General features: G+C 35.2%; 1 protein-coding gene across 3 annotated transcripts in view; it reads left to right on the top strand.

Annotated features, from left to right (window-relative positions):
• The window catches only part of PTPN4 (protein tyrosine phosphatase non-receptor type 4), a 214,065-nt gene that overhangs the window by 161,240 nt on the left and 33,893 nt on the right, over positions 1–18,932 (top strand). For all 3 annotated transcript variants that reach the window (XM_063092274.1, XM_063092261.1, XM_063092266.1), the window contains 3 exons: positions 956–1,024; positions 6,497–6,622; positions 8,574–8,732. In XM_063092274.1, the coding sequence (XP_062948344.1) occupies positions 956–1,024; positions 6,497–6,622; positions 8,574–8,732 (354 nt within the window). The remainder of the gene's footprint in view (positions 1–955; positions 1,025–6,496; positions 6,623–8,573; positions 8,733–18,932) is intronic.

Here is an 18,932-nt window from a genome sequence, read left to right as displayed (position 1 = left end):
GTTATGCTAGAAATTTATGTTCATTCACACTTAAGCAGTGGGATGCCTCAAGTAATAAATTCTCTGAGAACCAAGCTTTTAGCAAAGTTAGTCTGAACATACTAGTGTACGACGGAGGAATATCAGTTCCCATGTATAAACTTTGTGCTTACCAGACAAATGAGCTTCAAAACAGATCCCATAATGTCCATTCCCCACCATATTTTTGTCCTTATATACAAAAATATATAATGTTCCTATCTGTATACAAAAATGTAGAGTTACGCTGTGTCTGGACATGGCGGGAGTTAAGGATGTAACTAGTCTTCATGTCTGTGATCACTAGCAGTAGACAAGGAAGAAAAGCTATGGCTGGCCGGTTAGCTCAGTTGGTTAGAGTGTAGCCCTATACTGGCCAGCACCACAAAATAAAGGGGGGGGGGTGGAGAAAAGCTTGCCCAAAGAGAGCAATTTATCCTCAACACGAATCCAAACCCTCTCCCACTAACAGGCCTCCTCCTCGCTGCAACGGGCAAGTCTGCCCAGTTTGGCCCCATGTTTCAGCTCCTTCATTAGAGTAGTGGAGGAGACAGTAGCTGAATCTCAGGTGGGGCTGGAGGGGTTGAGTGGGGGCATGGCAACCTATCTCTGCCTCTGGAGAGAGTGCCTTTCCAGGGCATAACAGAAGGAATTCTTATCACACAAAATTATTTCTCTTATACTCACTCTCAGAGTTAAGTATCCAAAACTGAAGTGTCTGTGGAACATATCTTTGTTCGTTATTGAAAGAACTATAATTAACTTTCATCTGTCCAAGTATAACTAGAATATAGTCCAGTCTTTCCTTATTCTCTGCTTCCTTTTCTCTGCTAGAAATGTCTTGTCTCTTATGAAATTGTAGTATAATCATGTTGTGTATTGTCACTTTATCTTGTGTTCTCTTTAAGATTCTATTGTGTATATTTGTGTATTTCAGTGGGAGAACTGAAGTCCAGTCAGTTCAGTATGGCAAAGAAAAGGCAAATAAAGACAGGGTATTTGCAAGGTAAGCCAATTCTGTTTCAGTGTCTAAATTTTTTTAAAAGGATTAAAATTACTAAAAATCCATTTTCTAAATATGATTACAGAATTATCACATGATCCTTTTTTAGTTAAATAATAAATTACGTTGAGGGAGTGATAAACTAGTTTGTCTAGTTTATTGATTCTTTTTTAAAATGTGAGCATTAATCATATACCAAGCATCGTAGCTCTGAATAGGCTGAATCCAGTATTATATTATCAATATAACATTTTGCTGGGAGTTTGGTGTCCTTTTTTTAAACATTTTTGGGAAATAAAATCACATGTCATATGTTAACCAACACATTTCCATATTTATTTAAATCATACTGTTAAGAAACAGATAAGTTGCTTTTTTGTTTGTATGCCATTTATTGGCTTCATTATTTTAGGGTCTGTTGTAGTCAGTTTGCTTTTTAACACGTGAAACTACATGATCAGATTTATATTTTAGAAAATAGTTTATAAGCAAAAATAGAGAATGGATTAGTATGTAAAGGCTGGGTATCCAGAGACCAATTAGATGGTTAATTGCATTAATCCAAGTGACGATGATAAAGGCCTGAACTAAAACATTGGTGATGGAATGGAGAATAAGGAACAAATTTGAGAAACATTTTGTAGGTAGAACTAGCAGAAGTTGATCAATTGAATAGAGGTGTGTTAGAGACAGTTGGTTTTCAGTGAAAATGACTTAGGGAGTGTAAGTCCTTCAATTAAAGAGTTATGTGCTTGGCATCTACTTCTGGAGACAAAAGTTTTAATAAAGAGAACTAGAGAATTTTGCTTTTGGTTTTACTTTGTTTAAATTTTGCTCTTGGTCTTTATTCAAAAGACCTTCCTACTTTGTGTTTCTGAGTCAAAGGAGTTTGTGTTTCTGTTTTTCTTCCCTCCAAAAGTGAAAATTGCTCTTTTTTTCTAGCAATGTTAAGTAATATCTCCTTGTCTTTTAAAATGCCAACAGAGTCAAATAACGTAAGGAAAACTCTCATCCCGAAACAATCATTTAAAGTATTTTTTGGTATTTACTATTCAAGATTTTCCTGTGCATATACTCACAGAGATACTTATATGTATGTGTATATTAGTTTCAAAGTTGTTTCATACTTTTTGTTGCTTGATTTTATCACTTAACATGTTATGCGTATTTTCTTTGATGTTGAAAAATCTGCTCATTTATAATGGCAATAAAACTTTAAACAGTTAAATTCTTTTTATCATAAACTGTAGATTTAAATTTAGGATTCCTCCCTCTACCCTGCCATGTCACTGCCTCCAGAGTAGTTATTATTGCTAAGACTATCTGAGGCTATCGCAGTAATGTTTCCTGAAATAATGCTATGAGATCCTTGAAGTAAGGACATTTGAAACAAAATATTATTGAAACATGTTTTTAGTGTATTTGAATAATAAAATTTACTTACCGGCCATCTGCCAACAAATAAATGTATAAATTTTACATGCATTTTTTTTCCCTTCATTCTGGGGTTACCTTCATCCTGATTTGTCAATGAATAATACACCCCAAACAGGAAAACAGTCAATGAAAATGCCTTGATGTGGGAAGGATTCAGCTAGTCAGGGCTATAGATTTTGCTGTGATAAGTTTACTTAAATTTGAATGATGAAATTATTTCAGCATTTGTTCAAAAAAGCTTTGAAATCCATTTATTTTATCTTAATTTTAGATTTCTAAGGGAAATGTCTTTTTCTCTATTAAATATAAATCTTGGTACCACATTAGTGACTTGGTTACTTGTATTTTGAAAGAGAGAAAAAAGAAAGTGAGAACACAGAGATCCCTACCCCAGTAGATGTGACTATTGAAATTATCCAAAATCCTTCCTTATACAGTCTTAGATACCATAATTTCCAGTTAGAAAGTTCTAAAAGAAAAAAGAAGAAGAAAAAGTACTAAAGCCCTATACAACTATGAAATGTACAGTAAAATGTTAATATGAAATTGTTTTTCTTTCAATTGGTATTAAGAAATAGTTTACTTCCTGTCAACTTTGTTGTTTTAATTTAGAATGTATTTGTTCTAGTTCTTAGTACTATAACTTATTTGCAACACTCATTTTCAGTACTTGTTAAAATCAAAATATTTTTCTGATTTTTAGTGTTATGACTATACCATAACAATATCCTTATACCTTTTTTATTCCTTTACTAACAATAAGCTTAACTTTTTTCTTTGCTTGATATTTATAAAAAATATAGAACATGTGATTTGATTACTAGTTGTACTGTAGTATGATGTCCCAATATGAGTACCAAATAATAAGCGTATTTATATATTAAGGTTAATATTACATTCAAATGGTTTCTTTAGAAGCATTATGTTTTAATGTTTTTATCATTTCTGATTTTAGAAATATGCAGAGTTATACCTGCATCTTAATTGTATGTTTTGTATCCATTATTAAAATACGAAGTTAACAGGTTATTTTATTTTTTAAAAATGCATTATTCAATGAATAGTAGAGCTAAAATTCTAATAAGATAAGCCTGAAATAACTCTCCTGTTCCTTTGTTTTGTTGGAATTCTATGAGTCCTCCTTGAAATAATGAGTCATCAGCTGGGACAAGGTTTTAATAGTACTGAGCTGTTTTAATGATCCCTCTGTCTCCAAAAGACTAAAGCTTTTCTGGGATTGTTTTGCCAATATATCAGAATCTTTTCATGATGACCTGATGCTTGTCTATCAAAATTCACTTAATGTCTTTAACAATTATTAAGTTAATTTTTAAATTATTAGAAAATTCTAGAGTTTTTGTCTTTCTTGGAATCTTAGTTGGCAGTATAAATAGAAAAGGTGTCTGCTTAAACTTTTTATATGATAAGATTTGTTTTAGCAGTAATTAAATGTTATTATTTTTTCTTTTTCTAATAATTGACTCTTTGAATTGCTTTCACACTTTTTCAGTTGCCATATATATCAAAGAAGAGAGCAAAACAGTGTTCTCATACAACAGAAAAATAAGGTGCCATGGTCAGAAAATAAGTTTACCACATAGCAAACACAGTGATGCAGTGTGGTATTTTTTTCTCTGAAATTTCCACGCTCAACAGGAAACATAGACAGCAAGCTTGAGGGGGTGGGTCTCTGAGGTTAAAACTGTTAATAAAATAAAATACCTGAAATTTAGTTTTAAATTTATAGCATTTTCAACCATGTTTAGTCCATTAACAGTAAAGTCTTCTCACGCTTTATACTAGGTAAGTATGCTGGATTTTTTTTTCCTTCAAATGACTTTTTCCCTCTCTCAGAAAATGAAGGTAGTTCTCCTGACTATAGTTATTAAATTCTCTTGTAGCTTACATTTTACAGTCTAATATATGAGGAAAGAATAGTTTATTAATATTAAGAATTAACATTAATAGAAGAGCTTAAATAAGTTAATAATCTTTATTTTTAAAACCAAATGCATGAGATAATATACTTTCTTTTCACTTGGTTGTGACTGATAAGAATATTTACAATACTGTATGAGGGTGTTGGACTAATGGTATCCTGAGTTGTCTTCAAGTTAAAAAAAAAAATCCCTGTAATTTAGTCTCCTGATAATGGGAAATGTTCATGCTTACTTTGAAATCTGAGTCAGTGTCTTTTTTTTTAACTGATAACATTACATCTCTTTTAGTTTTTAAGTTAAGGAGATGCCATTAGGCCAAACCAAAAAGGGTTTGGCTGTGATATGAATTCCTGAAATGATAGGACACTTGGGTGGTTTAGATTCATAATTAAGTTATTTATAGTTTAGTAAAATTAATAAGCTAAAATGTTGTAATGAAAATTTAGGTACTAGTAAACCATAAAATTCAGGAGGCAGAGAGGGACCTGAGGATCGTAGGTATTAGTCAGTTTAGATGTTTAGATAAAGAAACTTTAGTGATTTGTCTAATGGAAGGATTCAGTGTCTCTACTCATCATTATTTTAATGCTCCCTACTATGTACATAACAGTTTATTGAGTACTCTTTGGTCAGTGTTACCATGCTTTTTAGTCCAGTCAATTTCTTTTTACATGTTTAAGATATTGGAAAGGAAATTCTAGGCTGACAGTGCAATTGCAAACTTAATAACATTAGAATTTTGATTCGTAATGATCTCATTGTTTCAACGTAATTGGATAACTTAATATTACTTTTGCTTTGTGCCTTGCTAGATAATTTTTTTTGCCCATACAAAAGTGCATACTTAGTACATGATGAGAGGGAAAAAATGATGGCCAACTTTTAAAAAATCCTGATAAGCTAAAAAGTAAACACAGTGCTAAGTGCAGTTCTTTTTTATGACTGGAAAATGTGTAAGTAAATCCAAATTCATAATGAAGTCCTATGAGTCCAATGAACTGTAACTGAAATAGTCTTGGTTTTTTATTTTGCACAAATAGATGTTTCTATCCAAATTTTTATGATCTGGTTTTTGAAGTAGCATAACAGCATCTGTTTTGTTTTTCATTGAAATGTAATGGAAAGGAATGTACATAATTTTTATGTGCTTCAGTGAATTTATTATTGAAGTACAAAACTATTGTTTATAAGATGATATATTTTATATAAGTAGTTTAATTCATTGTATTAGCCTCCATATTAATTCTGCATGTCAGAAAACTAGGCATTTAAATAGATGTCATATATGTTCAGTGAATTTTGGCCAGTGTCTCAATTTGCATATAAAAAGACTCGTTAACATTCTTAAAATTGTAAGGACTTCTGATCTCCGAATAGATGATATCTTTTGAACTGCATAAATCAATATCAACATCTTTTTCTTAAAAGATTGTTTAGTTCTCATCTTTATCAATGTGATAGGTGACAATATATAGATAGGTAATAAAGTGTACATCCTTCCATTCTACGCCACAAGGTAGAATTTTTAACCTTCCAAAATGTTTCTGTAAAAAGAAAAGAAAAAAAGAATTCAATGGCCTACTATATGTAAAAAAGAAAAAATTATAAATAAAATGTTACATGTATAATTATCATTTTTGTCCTGTCTTTGCTGAGGCAGAGGATCAGGATTTAGATTTAAAGACATTCAGAAGATAATACGCTAGGAATTGTTTAATTCATCCCAAGATAAGCTAGAGTTTCAGATACTCTGGAATAGAAATAGGCAATGTCTATAATATTTATAACATCTGAAAAAACGTTTGGTAGCAAACTGTTGCCTCATTTTTTCCCTTTCTCCTTCCTTTTCCTGTTTCTTCTCTTTTTTTCTCTATCCTACTCTTTCTAGCCTGTCTTTCCTTCCTTCTTCATATAAAGCAAATGTACTTTCTTAGGAAATTATTTGGTAAATAACCTCTAAATGCATTAATTTTTTATAAGTAAACTGTTTATGTTGACTCATCTATATATGATCTATTAAAACAAATTCTAAGATTTTATTCATAGTTTGGGATATAAAAATAAATCTTTTTGCATATTATTGAAATTTTTTCTGCAGGTCCCCAAGTAAGCCCTTGGTAAGGAAATTAATGGATTGGGAAATAGTAAGCAGAAATTCAGCATCTGATGACAGGTTAGAAACACAAAGCCTCCCATCACGGTCTCCACCTGGAACTCCTAATCAGTAAGTACTGACCAACATTAAGTGTTCATTTTGCTAATTTCTAAATTATTGGTTATATATTTCCATTACCTGAAGATCAAAATATGTAAAAATTTTACGCTTTTGATCAAACCTGATTTTTTTTTTTTCTTTTGCTCCAGAGCAGCATTATTCCCTCTTTGCCTGCTGCTCATTGTAGAAGTGTCATGGAATAGCCTTGGGGAATAAGAGAGTAGAGCGTTGAATAAAGACCCTCACTTTCCTCAACAATTGACTTTCACAGTAAGGGTCCCTAGCCAATAAATCGAGATCTGTTATCTAACCATCTCTCATATGGTTGTTGTTGACATAATCTTTTTCCATGTGGATTACCAACAGAATTTCTAGGGGAACATATATTATTTGAACATACTTTCCAGGTGATTGTGATTCTGTTACTTAAACCCCCACTCCAACCATAGCTCTACCACTTTTTAACACCAGCCCCAACAAGCTTAGCTATATCTGTCCTAAGAAGCACTGTGTGATTCAGCACTTATTGTGTATGTCCTTCAGTGTAGCATTTCTCACAAAAGCTGTTTGGGTGAAGATAATAAATTTATACTAGCCAAAGATTTTGATTATCTTAATTTTATAATATTATCAAATGTGTTATATGTAATACTCATATATGTATGTAATTAAGATAATGGTAAACAAAAGTGTGTCGGCATATTAACATGCTTTGTTAACCCAAAAGGTTCTTTTAATTTTAGTATGGAAATTAATGTTTGAAGAAGTCTTCCTTTGGAAATATTTTATGCACAGGAATGTTGAATAAATTTGCACTAAATTCTAAAAGTTACGTCGCTGATGGGTGTTGTCAAAGAATAAATTTCTACCATATTGGAAGTACAATATGTACATAAACAGTTTGGTTAACAGAACTTTAATACCTAGGTGTCTTCTTTGCTTGTAGAAAAAATGGACTCAGTAGTTTCTGTCTTGCTAATTGCAGATTGCTTAATCTTTTTTTTTTTTAATAAAATATTGCATATATTTAGTGGCTCACCAGCTTATTTGAAGAAAATTCAGAACCTTCTTTTTCTGCACCCTTTTGCAGTCAGCCATTTCTCCATTTGTTACCAGCACTACTAAGTAATTATAATTATAGTGAAATATAGAAACACAAAATTTAAACCAGATGATTCAAATAATTAATTAACAGTAGCTGTGATTAAGTTTTCAGGTTAATGAAACAATTCTAGATATCATCTGAAAAAGGTTTTTTTTTTTTTGGTTCTAAAGAGAGAGTACAGTGTGATGGTGAAAAGCATGAACATTGGAATCACTGTACTTTGAATCTTGTGCAAGTTAATAAATCTCTCTCATTTTCCCCATCTACAAAATTATATTTATAATAATAGCATCTTATAATATTGTTATGAGACTTAAATGAAGTGATATATTTAAATTGCTTAGAACAATGTCTAGCACAAAATATATGCTCAAATATTACTACTGTAATTAATAATTGTAATGACTAATAATTTATGTGACTTATAAAGATCGAAATATGGCATTCATTATTTACTTTTAGGACTTAAAGTTTCATAAATGAAAACATTTACAAGGATTAAAAAATAATTCATACTAGAAGATATTTTTAAATTATTCTAACTTCTTTTTTTTTTATAAATGCTGAATAAGACGAAATTATAGTGACTAAAACCTTGAAACATTAAAGTAGTTAAAGATAATAGATGACTGAATGGGTAAAATCCTCGTGGCAGATTGTTGACTACAGCTCATATCTCTGACTTCTCATTCTGTGTTCTTTTTTGTTTCCATCATACTGTCTTTATCAGAGACTTAGTCCACATGGTTAGTCTTCAAAACACACACTCACATTCTGATGTGGTCATATAATTAAGAAAATGGGCAAAATTGAATTAAAGCATATTTTCATTCAGTTTTTTCTGTCTTCATTTAGTCGAAATTCTGCATTCACACAAGAGGGAACCCGGTTACGACCATCGTCAGTTGGTCATTTGGTAGACCATGTGGTTCACACTTCCCCAAGTGAAGTATTTGTGAATCAGAGATCTCCATCATCAACACAAGCTAATAGCATCATTCTGGAATCATCACCGTAAGGCCTCTTTTCATTTTACTTCTTGATAATGTATTTTCAGATACCCCAAATTTCTTCATTTGAAATAATCAGAGAAGTTAGGATATTTTATACAAGATGTTACTTATGCAATTTTTAAAAATTTATATATTTGTAAATGTGCTTATTTGTCCCTGAGAGTTCTTGTTGGCTCTCCCCCACCAACCCAGCCACTATGTATTTTGTTGACTCAAACTGTTCTTCAATTTTTAGTGCATACACTTAAATATTCCTGCAGATAATTTAGTACTGTTGTCTGAGAGTATAGGGTAGTAAGAGGTAGAGCTTTCTTAATATTTTTTGAGGAAGGGATCCATAAGGATGAATAGACCGTGTTGGGAAAATTAAATAACAAGGGAGAACTGAGTAAGATGACCTCACACTGAAAACAAGTCATAGAAAGCATGCACACATGATTTCTAAAATCTCTTCTTACCTCATATTACATATTGATTGATACATAAATTCAGCTTTTTCATTCAGTATTTATACTCCATCAGTTTAGTGCAGAATCTTCACACTTATATTAATATGCAATATCTCAATTTATTGGCTTATGTAATACACACAACTCATATGCAAGTAAAAACATGGCTAGAGAATTGGGAAAAAAGTAAACTACTTAGAAGATAGGTAAGACAATTCATTAATTGTCGAAGAGAAAGGGATATAAGATATAGTGAATGTATTCAGAGTTAAAGAAAGGATGTATTTGAGAGTGATGGATGAAAGAGAGATGGATTGGTCAGCAAAGCAGTTATAAGTACTCTGGGAAAACATGACCAGATATGTGAGCCATGGTTGTCCTTGTAGGGCCAGCCAAGAAAGACTGGGTAAGCTATCAAGACAGGTAGAAGTTTAGCCTTGATAATGTATATCTTGGAGCAACATTTGATTGTGTCTTTATAATATACATTATAAAGAATTGAAGAGTAGGACAGATACACACTGAACAGTGGCACCTATGGGGAATAAATAGGCAAGAGATAGGATTGATGATAATTTAATATATTTTATTACTTTAAAAATTATAATTCTAAACTTTTTAGTTTATTTTTGATAATCATGTATTTTCTAATTCTGAAACTTTAAAAAGTATTGTAACTAAGGACATGATTGAAATATATGAATTGGTTTAATTTAAAAATCACACTCTGATCACATAAAAATGAACCATATGGAGGAATTTCAAAAGCCTAAATAACTATTACAAAACAAAACAGTATAACTCCTGAGGTTTAACCACATTATCTTAATGTTTTTTGAAGGGCATTTATTTATTTTTATTAATATATATATTTTTTTAATTCTAAGATGTTCTTGCAGAGCATTTGGGGGGAAGGGGAGATCAGAAGGGGGAGGAAAATAAGATGGGAGGAGGAGGAAGGGGGGGCATGGTCGAGGCGCATGGCACCCCCCTCATTCCAGCAGGGACACCAGGGGGCTTCTGGTGGTGGCTCAGTCATTGCTGGGCTGGATGTAGATATCAGAGAGTTGTGGCTGAGGCTGTCGGCCCCCCACCACCCCAACTTGGGAGCCCAGGGCACTACCAGTAGTGGGTTGGTGGTCATCGCTGGGCTGGTTGCTTGGCCCCCCCACCACTGCCTCAGCTCAGGTGCTTCCTGGGGCTGCTCAGTGGTCACCACTGGGCTGGTTGTGGATGTCTGGGGGACATGACTGAGTCCCTTGGCCCTCACCACCCTGGCTTAGAAGCCTGGGGTGCTTCCTGCAGCAGCTTGTTAGTCGTCGCTGGGCTGGTTGTGGATGTCATAGGGGGCATGGCTAAGGCCCTTGGCCCTCCTACTGCACCCGCTGGGAGCCCAGGGCACTTCCACCAGTGGCCTGGTAGTCGTTGTTGGGCTGGATGTGGTTGTCGGGGGGTTGTGGCTGAGGCCTGTGGCCCTCCGCCCTCCCCAGCTTGGGAGCCCAGGGGATTTCCAGTCCTTCTAGGTTTTACAGGCGTTCTTTGGTGGTGTTAGACCTTTAAGGTTAATATCAAACTTTTTCTCTGATCTGTGAATATTTTGTTTTTTCTTTCGGTTCTGTGTTGGATTATTCACTGTTCCCACCACTTAAACTCTGCACTGGAACTAATTTGTTGTCCTTTGCTTACTTCTAAAATGAGGGAACTTGCTGCAGGTACCAGCACTTGAATCCTGTGGTTGAGCTAAACTTCTTCTTTGCTACTGAGTCCCTGGTGAAGGCTTTTTGTGTAGTTCAGGATTTAATTTTTGACGTTATAATCACTTTTGCATTTTCTGAGGTCTGATACACCTGGGTTGTATGGAAGCTCAGTCTGGGCCTGAGTCTTTACAGAAAACTGCACCCCTTTTAGTTCTATATTCCTGACCAGTCTCCACTGAATGGGCCTGTGCTGATTTGAGGGCAGATCAGCTGTCCATGCTGTGCCCCCTGTGAGACCATCTCCCCCACTGCCTGTAGTCCAAACATTTCCCATGGGATGGGCCATGCACTCATCCATTGCAGTGACTAACCAGCATCTGAGTAGCTCCTTTTTTGAGTTGTCTGGGGCTCCTCCTATGTGGGTCCATGAGAACTCTGTTAGTGGTCTTACTGGCCTGGGGGCCGCTAAGGCCCTCGTCTCCTCTGCCACCTCCAATCAACTTCATACAAAGGGCACAGCTGCAGCTTTTGCCAGCTCTTGCTCCATATGTTCACCTGCTCTAGCCTTGAAGCAGCCCAGGCTCGAAATGGTGGGAGTGATCCTTTCTTTCTCTCATCATGGCTTCTCCTGCCTTCATGCACTCCGTAGGCCTCTCCTCCTCTTCCCCTAAGCTCTAGTGGCCCCAGCTTGGCTGTTGCTGCTTTTTGATAGTTGTAAATTGGTTGATGTGTGGGAGAGAGTGTTGCTAGGGACTGTCTATTCTGCCATCTTGACCGGAAGCTTAAAGGGCACTTTTTAAAAGAAAGACACACAAACACACACAATTGAATGTTTCCCCATGTAAATTTTATAGATTCACAGACCGCAAAAACTGCTTGCCCCTTCAAAATACATTTGCTTTGCTTTCCTGACCTGAAGTGGAAAAGCAAGTTCTGGGTAGATTGGGATCATGAGGAGTTTTTGCTTCCTCTCTTTCTGTATTAGTCCATTTCTGTTGCTTGTAACAAAATACTTGGAACTGGGTAATTTATAAAGAAAATGAAATTTATTGCTTGTGGTTTTGGAGACTGGGAAGTCCACAGTGCAGGGAACACATCTAGTGAGGGTCTTGGTGGTAGTGACAGTGACCCAGGAATGAGAAACTAACCTCCTCATTCACTCTCTTGTTAAGCCCTCCAAACCATGCCCGTGGCCACCATTATTAATCCATGCACTGTAGCATGGTCCTACAATCTAATCACCTCTTCAAGGCCTCATCTTTCAATTACCATAATAGGATTTCCCACCCCCAACAGTGACAGTGCGGATTTAAGCTTCAATGAAGTTGGGAGGGCATCTAATCTGCAGCACCCACAACCACAAGAATTTAAAATGCTTGGAGCTTTCTCCTTGGACATGTATTTTATAAAGCGTATGTGTTTGTATTCAGTTTTGAATCTATAACACTGCAGGTGAAGTTCACCCAGTTGAAAAATGAGAGTTCTGAAAAGATAAGCTTAATGGTGACCTAATGATGATAACTTACATTAGTTGCTTACACTCAGCTTTTACACAAATTATCTCACTGCTATTCAGGAGAACTCAATGAAGTAGGAAAGATGTCTAATACCCATCTTATAGATGAGAAAGCCATATTCACAGCACTTGTTCGTATATACAGAATAAAAACTCAGGCCTTCCCTATGTGAACCAGCCAGGAGAACTTTATACTGCAGATAAGACTGGGGTTTTTTTGGGTTTTTTTTGTTTTTTAGTTTGCAATTTAGAGAAATATTTTGCAGCTTGGAATCCATAGAGTTTAGTTTTACCATTGGCCAAATGCGAAAAGAATTCAAACAATATGTTGGATTAAGCACAGAGCATTTCAACATATAGTGGAATAGATCTCTTTTTTTTAAGGTCTTTCATATATTCTTTTTTTTTTAATTGATAAAATCATCTCACCAGTTCTCTGTTTTTGAAGTGAATACAGAGTGTTCATACTGTTTAAAATAAAGTTATCATTTATAGTTAGGGATAACAGAGACCATAGTCTACCATTTTCTTCTTTTCCTTAAATGCTCCACAGAAAAATTAGACTGTTTTATTAGCTTGTGATTTTATGACATAAACAGTATCCCTGAATTAATTTTAAAATACTTAAAAGATGTTTGTTGTAATAAATTCACATCACAAATACTAATATATTCCTACTAATACATGACAGGGAAGCCCAGGTGTTTCTACAAAAATAATTACAGAGCATGTGAATTGGGTGGTTAAATTTTTATTTTTACTTTTTATTGGGATACAAATTGCTAAAGGCAAGCAACAGGGAACTGCTTTGACTGAAAAATATGCTACTTTCCTGCTACTGTTGAAGTATTCGTGAGGAAATTTTAAGTTTACTGGACTGATATAAGTCAGGAAATTTTTTCCCCAGTTCTTGATTGACAGTTCTAACAAATCTTTTGCTACCGTGTGACAGTGTGTTGCTCTCTTACCAGCAAAGTACACTTAAACATAATGTTTTCATTATTTGCTTTCCACTTAACATTTTCCAAAATGTCAAAGTTTAAATTAAGTCTGTTATTTGTGGGGAAAAAGTCTAATATGAAAGTTGGGCATTTGGAATACTTTTAGAATTATTTTCCCATCTCCCTTTTTTCTTAGCATCCAAAAGTTAACACAGGTGGCACTTTGCAAATAAAATTTTTTATGTGGCTAAATTTTATACAGTATATGTTTTGAGCCCTGGTGCTGTCCCTCCCTCCCAAACATTTTAGACAAATTAGTGGTTTTAGATATATTAAAACCATTAAATTAAAAATGTTATTAATTTATGTAAGTATGGGGCTGGCCAGTTGGCTCACTTGGTTATAGCACAGTTGCTGGTAACACCAAAGTCAAGGGCTGGGGTCCACTTACCAGCTAGTCATCAAAAAAATAAATAAATGCAATAAATACATCCATGTTTACTATATTTAAGCCCTGATCTTTACTGATCTTGCTTTCTGTTTATTAAAATGTGTCATTTCTATTAGAACTTAAAATATAGCAGTATTACCATTTATAATCAAAATGGGGTGATTTAAAATAGTCATATTCAGGATATTCTCTGATAAGTCCTAGGAGTTCTGTTGAGGCCTAGATACTGGCAGGAAGGAGAGGTGCTTAGGTTTTATCTATCCCGTAAGTTGGCTTCTGAGAAACATTTCATTTGAAGAAAAGATTCCACTGCTACAAAAAGTTTAGAGACCTCTGATTTAAAATAACTTTTCTCCTGCTTTTTGCAGTTATTTTCTTTGAGTTGCAACTATTTAACAGAGTGGTAAGTACACAAGCTCTGGATTCAGACTAGGTTTAAAACTTGGTTCCACCACTTCTAATTATGTGACCTTTGATGAGTTATTTTGTCTCTATAATTTCCTCACCTGTTAAAAACTAAGTGATAATAGTATCTGCCTAGTAGGGTTGCTCTAAGCATGTAAAAATTATATAGCTTTTTTCCATTAATTTTGGGGGGATATATATATACTGACAGCTTTTAATATGTTATCAATAATTTATTCAGCTGCATGTTTGATGTATGGGTGCCTGGTTGAACATAGTCAGGAATTCTCTGAATTCTCAACTTTATTTTTAGGTCCCTAATCCACAAGACACTCTATGCATACTTCATATCCTCAAGGGTTAAATTCATTTCCCTGAGCCATTCTTTCCTAGACTATCCCGTTCTAGTCTTATCCCCACAGCTTTGTCTGTATTTGGTCAATTCCTTTTGCTTAGTCTTCAAAGCTTTGCCTTTCCTCTGACCCTCTCATCTACTGGCACTGGTGACTTCCATCTACAAATTCAGCTTTACTTAATTTCTCTTCTAGTGTTGATCAGGTCTAGCAATATATTAATGAATCCTGAAAATACCAGATTGTTCTAGGACAAAGAAATAAAAGAACCAAAGAAAGTATGGATAGAAGGATATATCAAGCCACAGGGATTCAGAGGATGCACCATATTAGAAGCTGTATTTGTGAGAGCAGGACTAATTGTAGGTCCCTGGGCTGCTATAGCTGCAATCCATCTCTAAGCAGCATCTCTGTTATTTGCATTTGGGAGCTAAGGTCAAAGTCAGGGACTTTGAGTTTGGTCGAAACCAGGAATCTCTGGTCTGAGAGCCTTATTCTGGAATAGATTCCTACTGATAAAATAATATGATATCATCAATTCTGATCTCACTGGAGTTCTTCAAAAAGTTCATGGAAAGATGTGTATTATCTTTTAATTCTGGGTTTTTTTTAAATTAGTATTATTTTTTTTACATTCTATGATGTTGCAGAGCAGTTGGGAGGAGAGGGGAGAGGGGAAGGAAATGGGATTGAAGAATGAGGAAGGAGGAGGGGCGGGAATGAGGCCTGTGGCACCCCCTTCATTCCCACAGGGGAGACCAAGGGGCTTTTAGCGGTGGCTTGGTCATTGCCAGGTTGGGCGCAGATGTTAGGGGGCTGTGGCAAAAGCACTCACCCCACACCACCCCAGCTTGAGAATACGGGGCCCTTGTTGCAGCTCAGTGGTCATTGCTGGGCTGGTTGCAGGTGTTGGAGGTGTGTGGCCAAGGGCCTCGGCCCCATACCGCCCCAGCTTGGGAGAGCCCAGGGCACTTCCTGCAGCAGCTCAGTGGTCAGTGGTCATTGCTAGGCTGGTTGCACGTGTCGGCAGGGCGTGGCCAAGGCCATCCTAACAGTTTTTTAATGGATTTTTTGAAGTACCTTCATATATATTAATCATATCCCCAAGAGGTTAATGTTCATTTTCTAAATTGCCTTGAGCATTAATTAGTAATCAGTTTGAAGTGGTGTTTACTTTGAAATACTCTTAATATCAGTATAAGTTAGTCAAAATGTCAGGAAGACTGAATTTTGAATCAGAATTTTATCTGTGTCTGGTGTAATATAAGTCAGATTAAATGTCTAGTGACGATTAGAATGACCTTAGTGATTGTAGTTAAATGAGACATGATCTCCTGGCGTGTATCTTAGAAAACAGGAGTTTTAAAAAGAACTCTCATTCTTGGCAAGTTTGTATTAGTGTCTACCAAGGATATAGTTTTTGTTTTCTAGTCTGAAATTAGAATAAACTTTATGCTTCTTTGATGGGTATGTGTGTACAATTTGGCCTTTAACATTTTTTTTTTTTTAATTCACAGTTTTCAAGGTTTATCTTGCTCGTTTTTCTTTTTTGTAAGTAACTAAAATAATCTCTTAAGGATTTCATTTCTTTCTAACTGTTCATATGACAGATCTTTTCCATCTCCCATTTTTAAACCAGATGATTGCTTCTATTTGTTAGTCTCCAGCCACAGCCCTGGTTCCTACTTCTTTCTTTGGTTTTTATTTCCCTAGTCCCTTCTAAACTACTTGTTAGTAGATGCTGGCCTTCTCTTTAAATTATAGATTCTTTCCTATAATTATTTCTGCTGTGTTTTATTATGCTGCCTGGTTATTCTCTCAAGTATATTCTGTTATACTTTGCAGATTTGTGTGTGTGTGTGTGTGTGTGTGTGTGTTTCTGGAAATATAAGTGTACTTCAAAAGTTCATGGAAAATAGAATTAAAAGATAGTATGAATCTTTCCATGAACTTTTTGAAGACCCCTCATAGTATCTTTTTTAAGAATTGATCTATTTCATTACATTATTTTTAATGTTTTATAACTTCTAATTATAATGCATGGTTTACCTATGAAAGTCAACTTCCTAGATAATTGTTTTAAGTATTTGATTGCATATGATAGTTCTACATTAGACATAAAGGAGGAAGCTATTTGTTAAAATAAATTGAGTTAATATTTTTGGAGTGTGTCTTTAAAAACATAATTGATAACCTTTGCCCAATATATGAATTTCAGGAGTTTGTTTTGACATTCTTGATTACTTTTAAAGATGTGTGTGTGTGTTTGTGGGTGTGTAGAGTTTGGAAGCATAGAAGGGGGAAACAGTTACTGGGATTACTGAGAGAGCACATAATTAGATTGTAAGAGCTGCTCAGGCCAACCTAACTTCCTAGAGTAACCAGGCATCTGGAGAGCCTGTGTGGCACTCTTTGAGAAGTTACTTCAACAAGCAAGTTACATAAGACAATGAGAAGGTAGGTAGCCCCTGTCCTGAAATCTAAAGTTTTACTGTCTACGACCCCAAAAGCACGGGCAACCAAAGGAAAAATAAACAAATGGGATTATATCAAACTAAAAAGCTTCTGCACAGCAAAAGAAACAATTAAAAGAGTTAAAAGACAACCAACAGAGTGGGAGAAAATATTTGCAAAATATACATCTGACAAAGGATTAATATCCAGAATATATAAGGAACTCAAACAACTTTACAAGAAGAAAACAAGCAACCCAATTAAAAAATGGGCAAAAGAGCTAAGTAGGCATTTCTCTAAGGAAGATATCCAAATGGCCAACAGACATATGAAAAAATGCTCAACATCACTCAGCATCCGGGAAATGCAAATCAAAACCACATTGAGATACCATCTAACCCCAGTTAGGATGGCTAAAATCTAAAAGACTATGAACGATAAATGCTGGCGAGGCTGCGGAGAAAAAGGAACTCTCATACATTGTTGGTGGGACTGCAAAATGGTGCAGCCTCTATGGAAAATGGTATGGAGGTTCCTTAAACAATTGCAAATAGATCTACCATACGACCCAGCCATCCCACTGTTGGGAATATACCCAGAGGAATGGAAATCATCAAGTCGAAGGTATACCTGTTCCCCAATGTTCATCGCAGCACTCTTTACAATAGCCAAGAGTTGGAACCAGCCCAAATGCCCATCATCAGATGAGTGGATACGGAAAATGTGGTACATCTACACAATGGAATACTACTCAGCTATAAAAACGAATGAAATACTGCCATTTGCAACAACATGGATGGACCTTGAGAGAATTATATTAAGTGAAACAAGTCAGGCACAGAAAGAGAAATACCACATGTTCTCACTTATTGGAGGGAGCTAAAAATTAATATATAAATTCACACACACACACAAACCGGGGGGGGGGGGGGAAGAAGATATAACAACAACAATTATTTGAAGTTGATACAACAAGCAAACAGAAAGGACATTGTTGGGGGGGAGGGGGGAGGGAGAAGGGAGGGAGGTTTTGGTGATGGGGAGCATTAATCAGCTACAATGTATATCGACAAAATAAAATTTAAAAAAAAAAAAATAAATAAATAAATAAATAAAGTTTTACTGTCCTATACTGTGTCTCAGCCTAAACTCCATTCTTCTTACCTTTTCTTTAGAATTTGGCTTAAATCCCAACCCAAGCTTATATATGTGGGCTTTCTTCCTATCTTTGTCTTCCTGTCTGTTTTGAAAATTTAAGAAGAGGTTATACTCAAATACTCACTGGAGTCTGGCAAGTAACACTGGGTGGGGATTTATGTGAGTTGAAGTGCCCATGCCTTATATAAAGGCATCAGCTGCCACTTGTCTTTATCTGGTGTTTGACAACTGGTATTGCAGGCGTATTCTTTCCAGAGTTTCCAGATTATTCTTTCTGAAAATCCAGATTTGTATGTAATTTTTTAAGTGTAGTCAGTTAACTCACATTGTTTTTATAAACAGTGAATGGTCCAAATGTGTGTTGGCCAAAATTGGCCCACAAGCCATAAATTTACAACCACTGTTCTAGCACAATTATTTCTAATCCAAAGTACACAATAAAAATGACTTCTGAGCTTTTTTGACTATATGTGCCTAAGCGCTAACTCCAAAAATGGAGATTCAGCAGTTTTACTAAATTGTTCTGTAACATCAGTGCTGTCCTTTTCATGTAACTGAGGATTACCACTGTTATGCTCATACACACTAATTTTGGCTCATTTAGATATTCCACTGCAGATCAGGCTTGAGTTTGTCCTGCTATAAACTCAGCACTATATTAAGACTGTTAGTTGGACCAAGAATAAGGAAAGTTGCTAACTACTCCCATCTGATCTCAACTGTATACCTTTTCCCACAGGTCGTTAGTTTTGAGGCTGAATGCTTTCTGGGTATGAT

The sequence above is a fragment of the Cynocephalus volans genome, chromosome 1 (assembly GCF_027409185.1).
Source record: "Cynocephalus volans isolate mCynVol1 chromosome 1, mCynVol1.pri, whole genome shotgun sequence".
NCBI classification, from domain to species: domain Eukaryota; kingdom Metazoa; phylum Chordata; class Mammalia; order Dermoptera; family Cynocephalidae; genus Cynocephalus; species Cynocephalus volans.
Note: the sequence above shows the minus strand (reverse complement) of the source record. Positions and strands in the feature narration are given on the sequence as shown.